The following is a 15,524-nucleotide window of genomic DNA, read 5'->3' as shown; positions in this document are numbered from 1 at the left end:
GTGGTACAAAGGAAGACTCAGTCAGCGCAGCGCTCTCTGTCTGTCGGCCAGCTATGACTGAGCACTGAGCTGTGAGAAACAAACTGTTGTCCTTCACTTTGCTCCACTGGTACCGAATCTCTCTCAGTACCGCTCGTCCTTTTCGCACACGAGACAATTTCGGGTTCATAGTAAAGACGGAAGAAACGCTTTAGTTCATTTTAGTTTTCAGCTGCACGTCTTAAAAGTATGAGTCCCAAGACGAGTCGCGGTGTCTTATTCGTCTTAAGAAGGGGAACAGGTTGGGAGGGCGGGTGAGAGGGTGGGAGACATTTGGCCAAACAATGATGGAGCTCTGGGCCGCATGCGGGGAATAAACAACCGGAGGGAACAATGTGAAGGTTGGGGTTAAGGGGTGTCAGGGCTGATGCTGGGGTTACTGAGATCTTTTCCAGAAGGAATGGACTTACAGGTACTAATCTCCAGTACCATTTGCTAGAAGACTTGATGGTGGGTCATGATAGGATAAGAGGAGAGAGTGGGATACGTGTTAGGACCACCACTGACTGGGAAAGAGATGCCAACACCTGAAAACAACATCTGTTATGGCTCTGTAAAAGACAGAGGATAATTAATAATGTGTTAAGTGTGCAGGATGTGACGGAATAAATTGGTCTCAGTGCCGGTTTTGAGCTTTAAAATCTCACTGATTTTTCTCTCTAGTACTGTATGTAGCAGATTTTCAGTCTGACCGGCGCCGACAGCAGACAAGCTGGTTTAAAAACCACACTCTTTAGTGTGGCAATTGTTATTGAGGGACAATTTACACACTTTAGGTAATTACTAACTCAAAGCTAATAATTATGTACTAGAGATGTGCCTCAAAAGTGAAATCAAAGGATCCATTTCATCCCATTTATCTTTCAACTTCAGTAAAATGCTGACTTTTGCAAATTTCAAAGCCGAGGTAAGAATCTACATTCTCAAGGGAGTAAAGACAATATTTAGCTAACTGATGAAAAGTAACCAACTTTCAGGAAAAGCTCTGTAAAATTATCTTAAGTGAACCAAATATGGTTTTTTTTTTTTTTTATTACAGAACAGCTACAGTGATTTTAGTGCTTTTAGACGTGATGTGGAGCGAACACCTCCAGCAGACTGAACACAAACATCCTCCGTTTCCTCCCCACCATAACCGAGTGAGTTCTTCATCATATGACCAAAGTTGAAACACTTTTCTCACTTTCCCAGAATAGAAGAGACCGAGGAGCATCTTGTGCTAATCTACCAGAGCCTACACGTTGCAGAAGCATTGATGAGTGTGTGTGTGTGTGTAATGATTTCCTCCTGCTGTCTTCTTAATGAGTAGACTTCTCCTACTGGTAGACTGATGCCACCAGGAAGAGCCGTGTGATGGAGCGTGCAGCGTAAAAGCAACAGACTGATGTGAAGCGTCTTCAGGACTACTTTCCTCTCATCCGTCTTTGTAGAACTGTGTCAGCATGAAACGGGTTAAACACACACATATATATGTTGTATGTCCCTCTCACTAAATTAACAAGATATTATTATCTCTGGAAGAGGATTCAGCTCCATAAGAGACAGTCAGACTCCACTTCTTGTGCTTCATATTTACAGATGCTAATCTTCAGTATGGAGAACATCCCAGTCTAAGCTGCTATAAGATTTGCTTTCTGCCAGAGAAAACAAATCTAAAGTAAAAAAATGTTTATATTATCTGAAGTAAATTTCAGAACTAGACAGTGACAAATCTTTAATATTTAAATATTATCCAGGTCAGATAAAATAATGGCTAATAAATATCCCTATTGATAAAAAAAAAAAGAGTACGACTGCATCCATAGAAATGCTTAATTAATCCTGTACTATTATTTATTATGTATATGGGTGAAATATCTTTTAAAATTAAAATTTCACCCTGCAGAACAATAATATATATATATATATATATATATATATATATATATATATATATATATATATATATATATATATATATATATATATATATATATAAAAACCCATCATTTCTCCTTTTCATTGAAATCTTTCAAACTACTAATTTCCTGTTACAGCGTGTCGGCCAGGGACTTTGTTGAAGCCGCCTTTGATACTGGCGCTTTGCTCACCTCATCAAATTTCTAATGAACAACAAGAAAGAAATCTAAATCCACCAAAGCGCCACAACTTCATCTCATTCCAGCCTTCAGTGAGTTTCTATTTTTTACCCTTCACCTTACTGCTGCCCTGACGGGACCCGTGATCCGACCGAGCTGTGCTGAAGCGTCATGGGTGAGTGAGCAGAAGAGGACGACAGCTGACTGCAGCGTGTTATTGCCGGCAGATTGACTCGTTGTGTCACAGGGACCTTACATAACCGCTCAGCTAGCAGGGTGCCTGCCTGTCACTGAGGCCCTTCGGCTACGGCGGCCATGTCTCCTACCCTTTCCCAGCTCATCTCAGATAAACCCCTCCTCACTTCTCCTCTCCGACTGACTGGCACCCTGCGTCTCCTCCTCTGCCCTGTGAAATGCTTTGTCTCCTCAGACAGCAGTGGGGAGGTTCTTGCCAAATACTTTCTGCAGCTGGTGACTGAGCTCATCTGTTCGTCTGATTCGCAAAGCTCCGTACACTGTGTGTTGAATCCGTCTGCAAGGGAAGGGAGGTTTTTTTGTTTGTTTGGACGCAGATGTGGCTCTGAATGAAACTTCAATTCCACAAATATTAACTCTCTGCAAGAGGCTAAACAAAGTCGTTTGTGAGCAGCAGCTTCCTGTATGTTGGAGAACCTTTTCTGACTTACCTTATGCGTTGTGACGTTTGAGTCTTGGAGGGAGGCTTCTCTTAACTTCTGCTCCTCGATGAGGATGTCCCTCAGCTGCTCGTTCACCTTGAACGACAGGAAGAAGCAGGGAAGGTGGTGAGAGACAGAGACGCTCGGAGAGCCAAGTCGTATTTCAAGAAAGCGCCGGGTCAGATTCAGGCTGAATAAACTGTCTGCTCTGAGAAGACGAATGACGTGAACCTCAGCGAAAAACCTGTCACCCTCACTTTGACACATTAACTTAAGATAGTGAAGTCGTGTCTTATGAAACAGTCTTTGAAACGTGAGAATTATTGTTCAATGATGACTTCTGTTTTCCTTTTTGTCAAGAGGAAGTTACACAAAAACACCCGTTCCTAATCATGTCTCGGTTGTCTCATTACGGCCTCCATATAGAAAAAACAGCAATGAACTAAGAAATCAGTTGATTGCAATTGGACAATTGGGAATATACACAAAGACTGCTGTGGTAAAAAAACAAAACAAAAACACACTATGATATTCTTGCTAATCCATCTCATTGATCCGTTATTTTTTTTTTAGCATTTTATGTTAATTTTTAAAACTGTAAGACTTGTTTTAAAATGACTTCTGTCTGATACACAGTGACATCTCATAAGCACTATAATTACTGACCCTTCAAAATATGAGGACAAGAACAGATTGATTTCCTCCCGTTATAATTCTTAGAGTTAGCACAGTAGGTTAAAATCTGTGTCTGCAGGTAAAAGCCTTATAAAATCTGAAGATTGGAAATCAGTCAGCTTGTGATTGGTATAGAATAAAATATATTCCACTTACAAAATTACTTTTTTTTTTCAAATATCTCTTGCGTTGGCACCACAGGCAAAAAAAAAAAAAAAAAACAGCTAAATAATCTGTAAGAGATTATGAACAGTGACCTTAGACACTTAAGCAACTCAAGTTCTAATTTTGCTTTTTTTTTTTTTATTCCTGCAACAGCAAACAAGACACGTTGCTAATCTTGGAAGCGTCTTGGGAATTACTCCACATTCCTGCTCTCTTGCAAGAAAATGAAGAAACGGCTCTCATATCAGCTGAACCCCGACAGAAACAAAACAGCAGCGAATCAAATGAAAAGATAATGCTTGGAATGCGTGCCGTCTTTGAAAGCGCAACGTCTTTGTGTTGTTGTTGTCGTTTCTTTTTTTTTGCGCCCCTGCACATACCTTGTTGATCCAGGTGGCGATGGCGTCCTCGGTGTCGTACGGCAGCCCCTGGACGAGACCGTCGCCGTGTAGCGGTTCAGCAGGCGAATACTTGTTGATGCAGGACATCACCCTCTCCACGCTCACCATCTCCACGGTGTAGGCCATCATCAAGGTATCGATGAGCGCCAGATGGGAGCTCTGCACGGAAACGCAGCCGCAAAAGCTTATCAGCAAGATGAATTTAACAGGCGGGGTTTTTATTTTTTCCAGTGAAAAATAGTGGAAGTGCTCTGGAAGAGAGCAATAGTCTTTTAAAGCATTCAAGTCGTGCAAATGATTTTAACATGATCACAAACCTTGGCCTTTCTAACCCCATTCCAGACCGGTCAAAGCAACAGACCTCCCCTTCCCTTTCCTGCCTTACAACAGCTCTATTCAAAAAAAAATATTTACACTGCATGAGTGTGTGTGTGTTTGTGTCTACACTGTATACCTACGCCAATACGATACAAACCTAACAAGACAAGCACCTTTTGGCTGGTGCTCAGTGATTCAGGACAAAAAGTCAAAACAACAAATAAGAGACATCTGTTCAGAACATCAGAGCTCTGAGTGATCCAGTCTTTCCCCGAGACATGAAGCTGAGCTGCTGCTAGAGTTCAGTGGAATCACCTCATGTAAAGACAGTCAAAATACAACGCAGACATGAGATCACTGCCAGAAACAAACCGTGGATGGAAATAAGTACTAAGATGAGTTACTTCAGCTGAACAGGGGGGTAACATTAGATATTAGGAGTATATTTCCTAATATCCTTTTTTTTTTAGTTGGTTAGTTAGTTAGGTTTTGTCACTTCACTCGCAATGAACTCATTTTATTTTCCAGAAAATATACATTTACATTGACATGTGAACATTTATTTCGAAAGAAACAAATTCTTTTTTTTTTTTTAATGACAGTATAATCTGCAGACTCTAAATAAAACATAAAAACAAACGAAAGTGTGATTTCTTGTAACAGCTCTCAAGTAAACCACTGCTGGGTTTAGCAGCTAAACACAGGAGTCTAATATTCGGCTCATGAGGCGGCGTGCTGACTCTGCTTGGAGTTTTTGCAGCCTCAGGATGTTGTCAGATACTTCACATTGTGTGCATTCTGCACCTGGCCGACGAAAACTGACTGACGGAAACCGACTGAGTGATGGGCAGAGGAGGAGAGACCAGCCAAGCAGCTTAGAATGAAAGTGGAGATCAAGAAATTGGAATTTTCTTAAGACGCCATAAAGCTTTCCTGACGATTAAAGCTTTTCTCAACGCATTTGCATCAAATCCCCAAATCTTTCATGCTGGTAAGGAGCTTGCGGAGGTTCCTGCGTGCAGCAGGACTTTCATGTGTGTTCGTTTAGACGTGTGGAAAGAGAAATACTGAGAGTTTAAATGACAAGCCACTTGAGTTCCTCTTAACTCCAACAGGACTGCATCTGTTTGCTTTTGTTTTTTTAATTTCATCGAGTTAGTTTAAGTGACAGGATGCAGACATTTTGCCGCCAATTCAAAAAGTGGAATCATACATCTCTTTTTTTTTAAGGTGTACTCAGTTGTATAGATGCAACATTTATTTATTGTAATTATTTTTATTCTTAAGACAAAAGCAAACATAATACATTAACTGCCATAAACTGAGTAGTGTATTTCAAGCATGTCTTTGGTCAGAACATTACACTTTCAGGGTAGTTGCTGCAGCAACACTGGGTGTATAACAGGCTGAAATTAGCCGTTAGCCTGCAGGCCTGCTCCTTAACAATCAAGCCACTTATAGCTCGTCAACTGTAGTTTTAAAACAACATAACATTTTGGCTTCATCTCACCGCGGCACATTCCTTTTAGAGAGGAATGAACAGCGGTGAGATTATATTTTTATCCACAGGTTAAGATCCCACTTCATGATAATAATATATATATATATTTTTAAGTGATTTTGCTTTGTGGCTTTCACAATAAATTGAGGGATAGAAATTGAGACTTTTTTTTTTTTTGCTAGTATGTTTGTGTTCATGTCATATTAGTTTATATAACATGATGAATTTGATTTGTGGTTTCTTCTGGCATAAATAGGCAAAAGTAAAAAGGTGTACTTTTTGTCCATTTTCCACAACACTCACAGCATTAACAGCGCCGACTGTCACAATCTAACAACAACGAGGTTAAAAAATATACTTTAATAATTAAAGACTGCTTAAATAGGTCTACTTTAAAAGACATGGCTAATTTAGTGATGGAAGTATAATTTGGCCTAAATTTCTAATGACTTAATGTTTTGTTTATTGTTCAGCAGTAATGTTACAGTAACTTATGACCAGTCGGTACTTCAACGGTTTTTCTTACACGTCCTTTGACTGAATAAAAAATAAACAAAAGTTAATACCAAACACTTGTACTGCACCTCTACAGTAAGTGGTCGTGCTGCGCTACACTCAGTATTCTGGAGAGCAAATAGGTGAGAAATCAGGACAAAAAGAAGAAGAAATGGGCAGAGAAAAGCTGGAACTACTTACAGCACTTTGTACTGCCTTGTTGCTGAAAATGTGCTACATAAATAAAATTACCTTTACATGCTTGCAAATTTAGTCAAATCCTTAAAATTTTTCCACATTTCCAGATTACAAAAACATATCTGAATGCGCTTCATTCAAATTCTAGTGTAAAAAAAAAATATATCTGCAGAACATGGTGTGAAATTAAGGAAAACCTACACACACACTGTGTGTGTGTGTAAAATACAAAGAAGCTTGTTGACGATCGTCAAACCTTGGGGGTAATTATTGGTTTGTGCTGTAACTTATCTTCAACAGGAGAAGAAGATACCACTGTTGTCTCTACAGCCTGGACTTAAAAACCATGTGCTGCCTATTATGCCTTCACAAAGACTTTTATGGTGCATGTGTGTGAATGCATGTGTGTGTCTAAAACCCCTCACAGTGACAGACACGCCTTATAAGGCCATGGAAATGGCAAACAGTGGCTACAAAGAGTGGTACAAAGCTGCAGCACGCTCAAACACACCACTTAAGAGGTGAATCGGTATTCTTTCACCGTGGTTGCGTGGCTGCAGGGGTGTGTACGTCTCTGCCCTTGATCAAAGGGAAGTGAAATACACCTGAACAAACATAATCCAAGCAGCCAAGCCGTCCACAGACACGGAAAAAAAGTGTCCATTCAGAGTCACGGCAGTAGTTTTCTGCACAACTTCACACCGGCTAAATCCAATCCCACATTTTTCATTCGCCAAACGAAGGTGAAGCGTTAGCGATGATGCACGCCCCCCTCTGCAGGTTTGCACTTTCCATTCCCGCTCTGCCTCGTCTGTCGCTTTTTCCATCTCAGCGTTACACTAACCGTACGTGAAGCATACGTGGAAAATACAAACAACAATTTGAAATTATTCGTGGAAAAGGCCAATGAACCTAGCGGGATGTCTGACAGCTCAAACGAGACGCGTGTGTGTTGGAGAGAGGGTATCATTTGTGCACCACGTGGGCTTTAGCTCAGTGTGAGACCCCACCCACCACATTGCTGCAGTGGTGCACATTACGCCTTCCTCGTCTCCTTCTTTGCCAGCTCCACACTCCTCCTCCTCCTGCTGCTGCTCCTTTTCCCCTCCTCTCACCTCCTTCCAGATGGCTACATTACCACTGTCTGTTCCACTCATTTTCTCCGCCTTTCCTCCTCTTCCTCCTTCACAGCTCTTCTCCCTCTCCACAATTACATCTATCTTCCACTGTCTTCACCCTTTCCTCCCCTGTCCCGCCTTACTTTCCTGCTTCCTCCTAGATCACACCCAAATGGCTGCCCCTAAATCCCCCCTTTTCCTCATTCATTCACTCTCTGACAAAATGCCACACTCCTCCCTCTGGTCGTCCTCCTCCGCCTCCCCGACATGAGTTATTCCTCTGGCGCACAGTGTTTGGAAAACCATGAGGTCATCATTTTTTCTGCAGATGCACCATAACCCGAATGGAAAAGCCTCCACTTCAGCGTCACTAAAAGGTTCCCACAGAGTCCGCAGGAACACGCTTCTTAAATTTCTTTTAATAACCAGAGACGAGGAGAGATTTAACAAGCAGCGCTGCACAAAAGAAGATCAATACGTTTGGGAGGGAATTAGAAATCAGCGTCATGTATCTACTTAATGTAGCCAATAAATCACTGAAAATGCACCAGGAAGGAGGTGTGAACGAACAAACCGTCACGCCTCACTCCCTTTCTTTGTGGCCTTCTAAATCGATAAACGATGCCACGAGTCAAATCAAACCTGAACGTAAAAAATGTCCTCAACCTGTTGACTTTAGATGAAATTCAATCATCTGAAGCAACGAAAAAGAGACCAGGAGTTAATGCTGAGCTACAAAAAAACCGCAGCACCAGAAGAGTGCATGCAGCAGAAACAGGTGGCACATACATGTGATATGATATCATGATATATGTATTAGAATACTTTGATAATGATATCATAGCCGATATTCCACTTTTTATTTTTAGTTTCCTTTGTAAAATAGTCACCAGAAGAAAAATATATTCATATATACACAAAGTCATACATTTAGTGTATCAAAAAAAAAATATCTAAAATAAATATAAATGTAAACTAATTTTGGCCAACAAAAAAAACTGTCTGAAATCAGCTACCAAGTGTAAATAAAAATACCGAAATACACAAATGAAACAAACTGCTATGGTTCAACAGAACGACAGTTTTATAAGATGTCAAAATGTGTTTTCCCCTCATGAACTAAAACTTTATAACTAAAAAAAACTTGTTCTAATATAAAAAGAAATCTTCCTTTTAAAAATGCTCAGCACTCAACACCAAAATATGATAATGAAAAACTCTGCAAAAAGTAAAAGCTTGTGAACACTTCCTATTGATCGAGAACTTTATGCTCCAGAATTAAATTGGATGGTGGTCGAATCTTTTTCTTGTGTACATGGATTTAGGTTCTTTTAACCACAATTTTATGACAGTTTCCAGTTTTTACACCTGCATGTAGCAAATCACGCCTGAGTTTTAAGTCACCTATCTCTACTTGCTCTCATGCTGATAGAAGGGATACAATATAAAAAAAGAAAGGTGTAAAATCTCCTGCTTTAAACCCACATTGTTCCTGAATCCCATGGGTGGAGCATCTCCACTCACCATGTGTATGGGCATGTTGGTCAGGTCTCTCTCGGTGACCAGTCTGTCCTGGTCTGTGACGTACAGACCCTTCTGGGCCAGGGCCTGGATGATGGCGTTGTGTCCCAGTAGAGGTTTGACGGCATCGCTGCGGAGGATCAGGCTTCCTGCACGGCAGTACAGCTCTGCGGACTGAAGCAGGCAGGCGACGGGAGGCTTCAGGTGTTCCTGGTTGTACTGGTCCCTGTAGAAGGGCTCGGCCAGCTCCTCCGGAACGGCATCTAAAAGCAGAGAGAAAAGGAACGGTCAAGGGAGAAACAGTCTGAAAAGGCAAACTTTGGTTGCCTTATTTTCTAACACAGATTAAAAGACTGGTGCTGAAGTGGACTCCAGTATGGGATATTGTTGATGCTCCTGAACAGATCCGGTTCATAAAAAGGTTTGCTTGGCATCAGACATCAGCCAAACACAGCGGGTGTGCGGTGGGTTCGCAGAAAATGCTTTTTACTGATGCCGCCAACGTGTCCTACTCTTCAGAATGCCCCTGTTCTAGTTCACTTGAGGTGCATGACGCTCATCGCTTCTCTTATTTTGGGCAGTAAATGTGTCTGCAGACAGAAATCTGTATTTAACAACTGGTAGGAGAAGAATCCAAAGGGAGAGCGCATCGCTAAGCGCATAACTTGCAAATATAAAGTGCAATATAAGTGCATTTAAGTGCAATAAATAATAAATATTCACCCTGTGTTTATATTCAACCGCTCTATATGCAAAATACCTAGAATCCACAAATACTTGAGGACTCCTGTGCAAAAAGCCTCTTAAAGAGTTCAAACACCAATTTACCTCAATATGCATTAATACACAGAGAAAACCATCTCAGCATTTCTGCAGAAGCTAATATTGACAGTCTTTCTTATTTGTGGTCTTGGGGTTCGAACCAATCACCACCAAGGAATATAAATGTCCATCCTTGGCTGCGTTGCAAATGCCAATTAGTAGCGTGTCAACTAGCATCGCACCTAGGTATTCTAGCTTCTCAAGCTGTGTTTTATTTTAAATATGGTGAAAATCTGCAAAGAGGCAAATTTTCCAGGGGTATTCTAAAGTCTCGCTCAGCAGAAAAATCTACAAATCTGTGAAGACTGCAGCACAAATAGGTAGGGTTCACTTTTAGTACAAAACTCACAACAGCTCAATCTTTCCCAGTTTTAGGAAAGCTCATGTCACCCCAAAAGTCAGCAGCACCCTGGGTGGTGAGCCACATCACACACACCACACTGCCACAGTTTGACCTACAAAATATGAAATACTTGATATGGCCAAAACTGATTTGAAAACATGAACATGGATGAACATAAACACACACACTCAGTTGTGTTTCCATGACTACAGAAGGCATTTCTTTAATGTCGATGTGTAATCTTAAAGAGGCATTACGGGGAGTTGCTTTTTACAAAAATAGAAACCGAGTCTTACACACACACACACACACACACACACACACACACACACACACACGGAGGGACTCAGGACTCTGTCGCTCCTCTTTAAGCTTTTCATTTTCTTCATGACGTCGTGTTGTTTTTAACCACAAGTTGTGACTCAGAGCTCAGCAATACTTCTCATAAATAGCCTCCTGTAAGCATTCGCTTCTTTCCCGCTGGTGCAGTGTTCAGACAACGCTCCTGTGCAGGAATGTTTCTGTTCCAAGTGTGCTGTGTGACACACTCATGCTCCTGTATGAGTGTGTATCCCTGGCGTGTGGGGGTCATTTCCTCCCTGCCTGTCTCTGAAGCACACCGAGGAAAACAAAGAGCACTAAAGGAATCCTGCTTTAAAGGAACAATGTTTCCCCTTCAAAACGAGCTCAGAGCAGAGACATTAAGCTTGACTAAACGTCTTCAGAAAACCAATATGCGACGCTCGCTTCAGAGACACAAATATAACATCCAGTCGGCTTGTGATCAGCTCGCTGCAGTTTTCCAGAAGCTGTGGTCACAGCGGCCTCCCCATGCAGCCACACTGGGTGATGAAAGGAGATATTTAGAGCAACACGCAGATGTTAGACCTCTTTATAATGAGGACTTCTGCATCATAACTCTTTAACTAGTCTGACCTGCAACCATGTCTACAGATTAGAGTTAATTAGCAAAGCTATTCTCACACAAGCATGATGATTTGTTCACTAGCGTGACTTTGGTGTAAGATGACTCTCTCTCTCTCTTTCTTTTTAGTAGAAATGTTAAGTTTTTGTACAAATCCACTGACAGAAAACAATCACAGCAGCTTTCTATTCACATAAAGACTGATTCTTAAAAGAAATTATTTTAAAAACAACTAACAGCAACAAAAACAATTACACAACAAGCACAACTTTTTTTCTTTTTTTTTCCATCAAAGAGGAAACAGACAGGAAGTAGCTGCCACAGGAAGTCCAGGCATGGAGAAGACCGCTCCTCTGGAGACCCCTGGGAACTGTGCTTATCTCCACTTGTGTTTTTTTTTTTTTTTTAAGATGCAAACAATCACATTAAAATGTTAGTTTTAGCTCAACTGATCAAGATTACTGTGCGATAGGTCCCATTCAAACCTACAGTTACAGAAAGGGTTCAGCAGAGGGAGACAGCCAACTTAAACCTGATGACTAGTTAGCGAAGGTGTCCTTTAAAAATACCTGTAACATTTATTTGACTACATCTACGTGTATATCTAACATTGCTTATACAAGGCTTCCCTCATAAAACTTGCTAAGCCCGGTGGTTGGATGCTAAGTCGGTCATTCATCCAGCGGCCCGTCGTGTTTTTGAGTTAAAAAATGTTTAAAGTTGACAGGAAATTTGAAAGTATCACTTGATAATTATGTACCATCAAAAGATTGGAAGATTAATACCTGAACACCAACTATAAAGTCTTAAAAAATGTAAACATTTTTAAAAGACTTTTTAAAAAAAGAAGCAATGCTAAGCCTGGTGGGGGCACAAGTAAAGCCTGGTGGCCCACCAGGCTTATAATACACTTCACTCCTCGATCAGAAATATCAAAACTATCAAGAACATTTCAATGGATTGACACAAGAGCCAAAAAAAAAAAAAAAGAAAAAGCTGCTTAAACTGTGCATTATTAAATATGACTGGGATTTTATTCCACTGCGCAGTAATACTGAGGGATCCAAACACTCCTGGTGCAAATCTAACAAAGCTTGTGACTGTTACTAAAGGTTGTGATCTCCAGGCAGTCCGGCAGAGCTGGACTGAAAACAAGAGTCTGTAGCAGAAATCACTGCATGAACTCAGGGATGCTTTTCTGAAACAACCGTCTAGGAGTGCAGACAGTGTCTAGGTGTAGTGTGTCTAGGACACAACTTCAAGCTCAAACTCCACAACAAAAACAGATCGAATGCTAACACCTACTCCAGGTGCAAGGTTTATGATTTCTTCTATTAGATTTTACTTGCTAACTATGAGACTATGAGGGAATTGTTGTTTGCACATAATCCCACGGCCGTGTTTTTATTATAAATATTTTTGTTCATCTCAGTTAAAAAAAAAAAAAGTAGATGTTTTGAGATAGTCTGTTGCAGTGTCTTTGGTCATACCGTATTTTCTTTACATCCTCTTGAGATGTTCTCCAAATTTTTTTCCCCCCTTCTGTCATAAATGTTATTTCTCAAGCCATTATTCAAAGCCGTTGCTTTCGATGCAGGTCCAGTACCAGCCGGAGGTTTACCTGCTCAGAATAGCAGCTGATGGATTTAACTAAAGCCACTTCAATGACCAGAACAGATATTCAGATCCCAACAGAACAGAGATAATTTTTTTTTTTACTAACTCTCTGAGAGATTATGAGGTCTATTACAAATAAAGTGTAAACAATTGGAGTCATATGAAATGCAGTTTTGCACATCAATATGGCTGCAGGAATACGTTATGGATGATACTGGCTCCCTTTCTGACTTTGAAATAGTGAGCATACCTACATACTTTTAAGATTGTCTTTGATGTACAAGCAGCATTTTTGACTAAATGTATTTCACTGTGACTTTGTGCGGATAAACTAATAAAAATAAGTTTCCTGTATGGATTACAACACCATTGATTTCAAAGGAAAACGACAATAGGAAGACAAATTAGTAGCTCAAACAACCAACTTGTGTGGAATACCATGTCTGAATACGCAACATATCAAATCTTTAAGCAGGCAGACTACAGAAGTCCACACTGCACTGAGAAGCTGAGGCAACAATTCAGACAATTTCATCAAAATTAGACATTTTTTCTGGTTTCATGTTAGCTGCAACATTTGGATGACACATCCTGGTACTTGTGGGATGTAAGTAATAAAGTGGGACAGTATAAGAGCATAAGTTAAAATACCTCTTTGTTTTAAATCACAATCTTATGGCAACTGTACGATTTGTTGTTGAACTTGTTCGAGATAATGAAATCTTTATCTAGTTGAAGCTCATCTCTGCCGTGCCCCAAATTGCCAGAGTCGGTATTGTCTCTGTACTCCAGCTGATGGAAGGTGCTGCACATGATAAGTCAGAGTACTGGGTGTCAAGCCAGCGACAGACTGTCATTTAAATGAGTTTCTGCCCAGCGCTCCCAACACCAGCTCAATAAAATCTTGACCTATCCCGTTAAATTGAAACAGACTCTCCCTGAGTGTGTCAAGTGTAATTTTTTTCAGTAGAAGATTTGATGCTGCTGAGAAACCCTTAGACAGATGATGAAAAGTACCCAAGCATTTATGTTACTGTAGTAATTAGTAAAAGAGAAACTAAGAAAATGTGTTGGATTTACATTCTACCAACAGTGAAAGTCATCAGATGTTCAGTTTGAAACCAATTCTTCTTCTTCGGGTTAAGTCATCTGTTTTACAACCCTTCTCCTTACTATGAATAAAAGTTTAATCCTAGCCTCAAAAAGTCCTCCAGCACCAATGTGTGCTTGTTACAGCCCACAGCAACCGGGTCCATGTGAAAATCCGCCTCTCATAAGTTTCTGAGCCAGTGGGGAAACTGTTGCATCCGACCGCTGGCAGCTTCTCCCTGCAGCTCGCCGGGTCTATCTAGGCCAAACGAGGCTCTGAGGACCGCTCATGAATTGGGCCACAGTTCTCCTCAGTGGTAGGAGCTGAAACTGTGTCACTGGAAGGCCGAGACAAAAAAAAAAAAAAAAAAAAAAACAGGACAGCAGCAATGTGTCCACAGCCACAGCACACGCTTGCTACTGTTGCACGTCTTGCGAATATATCAAGCTCCATGAGGTCGTAACGTAGCGGAGCCCTAATTGGCATTCAAGGTCTGATCGATGGGTTTGTTTAAGCATTTCGCCCAGTTCTCTTTAAGGCTGTCTGTGCGGAGGATAGTAGAAGTAAGATGCTAAAGAAAATATTTCACTTTGTCCTGGAGGTGGCAGGGTGGGATCAGACTTGAAGCATCTTAACACAGTAGGCTAGATATGTGTTATTAAAACAAATACTCAAAAGCTATTAGACTCTTGAGCAGCTGCACAAGAGATTATTTTCTGACAAAGAAAGTTCTCAAACAACATCTTTGTGTATCTGTGTTCCAGAGTTTTAGATTTTGTTTGCTTCATTTTATTCTAGTTCCCTCTTTAGCACCAAATGTCCTCGGAAAAGTGTTTGGGTCATTTTTTATGACTAAAAATAAAATCCTCAAACAGGCGGCATGCATTTCTGTTTAGCCCCCTTTACTCTGACACCCATAAATCCGACTGCTTTCTGAGATGCACTTTATAAACCCAGCTGTTGTGTAAAGACCTCTGAGGTTTCTCGGAACAAACAGTAACATGAAGACCAAAGAGCACAGCAGCTATGTCAGGGATAAAGTTGTGTAGATGTTAAAGCAGGATTAAGACATAAAAAAAAGATTTGGACACTACACTGAGCACTTGGATGATGTTTAACCCATCATCCAAGTAAGGAAAGAATATGGCACAACTACAACTGGATTGAACTCAAGAAATCTGGCCTTTCTGGAAGCAGTTCCCACTGAAAGTCAGTTTGTTTCAGGCCATGTAAAGCCACCATGTGGAAGGTGGAGGCTTGTTCAGATCAAACTGTAATTTTGGCCAATACTTAAACTATTTTGTAGCAAAAAAGCTAACCCTGCACATTATCCCTATTGTGAAACAGGGTGACAGCGTCATGCTGGGATGCGTAGGTTTAGGTTTGTTGACCAGGACAGGCCAACAAACCTAAAACGCTACAACACATTGATTTAGGTCAAAGCCTATACATGTATTGAAGTGGCCCAGTCAAAGTCCAGAACTAAATCAAATAAACAACTGAGAGAATCTCTTTGTCCAATCTAACTGAGCTTCAGCTGT

At 40.7% G+C, this 15,524-nt stretch overlaps 1 protein-coding gene across 2 annotated transcripts in view; it reads right to left on the bottom strand.

The window, feature by feature from the left end:
• The window catches only part of camsap2b (calmodulin regulated spectrin-associated protein family, member 2b), a 33,910-nt gene that overhangs the window by 16,420 nt on the left and 1,966 nt on the right, over positions 1-15,524 (bottom strand). For both annotated transcript variants that reach the window (XM_014984773.2, XM_014984775.2), the window contains exons 2-4: positions 9,190-9,449; positions 4,015-4,194; positions 2,804-2,890 (exon numbers count right to left, since the gene is read on the bottom strand). In XM_014984773.2, the coding sequence (XP_014840259.2) occupies positions 2,804-2,890; positions 4,015-4,194; positions 9,190-9,449 (527 nt within the window). The remainder of the gene's footprint in view (positions 1-2,803; positions 2,891-4,014; positions 4,195-9,189; positions 9,450-15,524) is intronic.

The sequence above is a fragment of the Poecilia mexicana genome, unplaced genomic scaffold, assembly GCF_051168715.1.
Source record: "Poecilia mexicana isolate PSO_F unplaced genomic scaffold, ASM5116871v1 scaffold_17, whole genome shotgun sequence".
NCBI classification, from domain to species: Eukaryota; Metazoa; Chordata; class Actinopteri; order Cyprinodontiformes; family Poeciliidae; genus Poecilia; species Poecilia mexicana.
The sequence above is the reverse complement of the archived record's forward strand: the minus strand, read 5'-3'. Positions and strand labels throughout refer to the sequence as shown.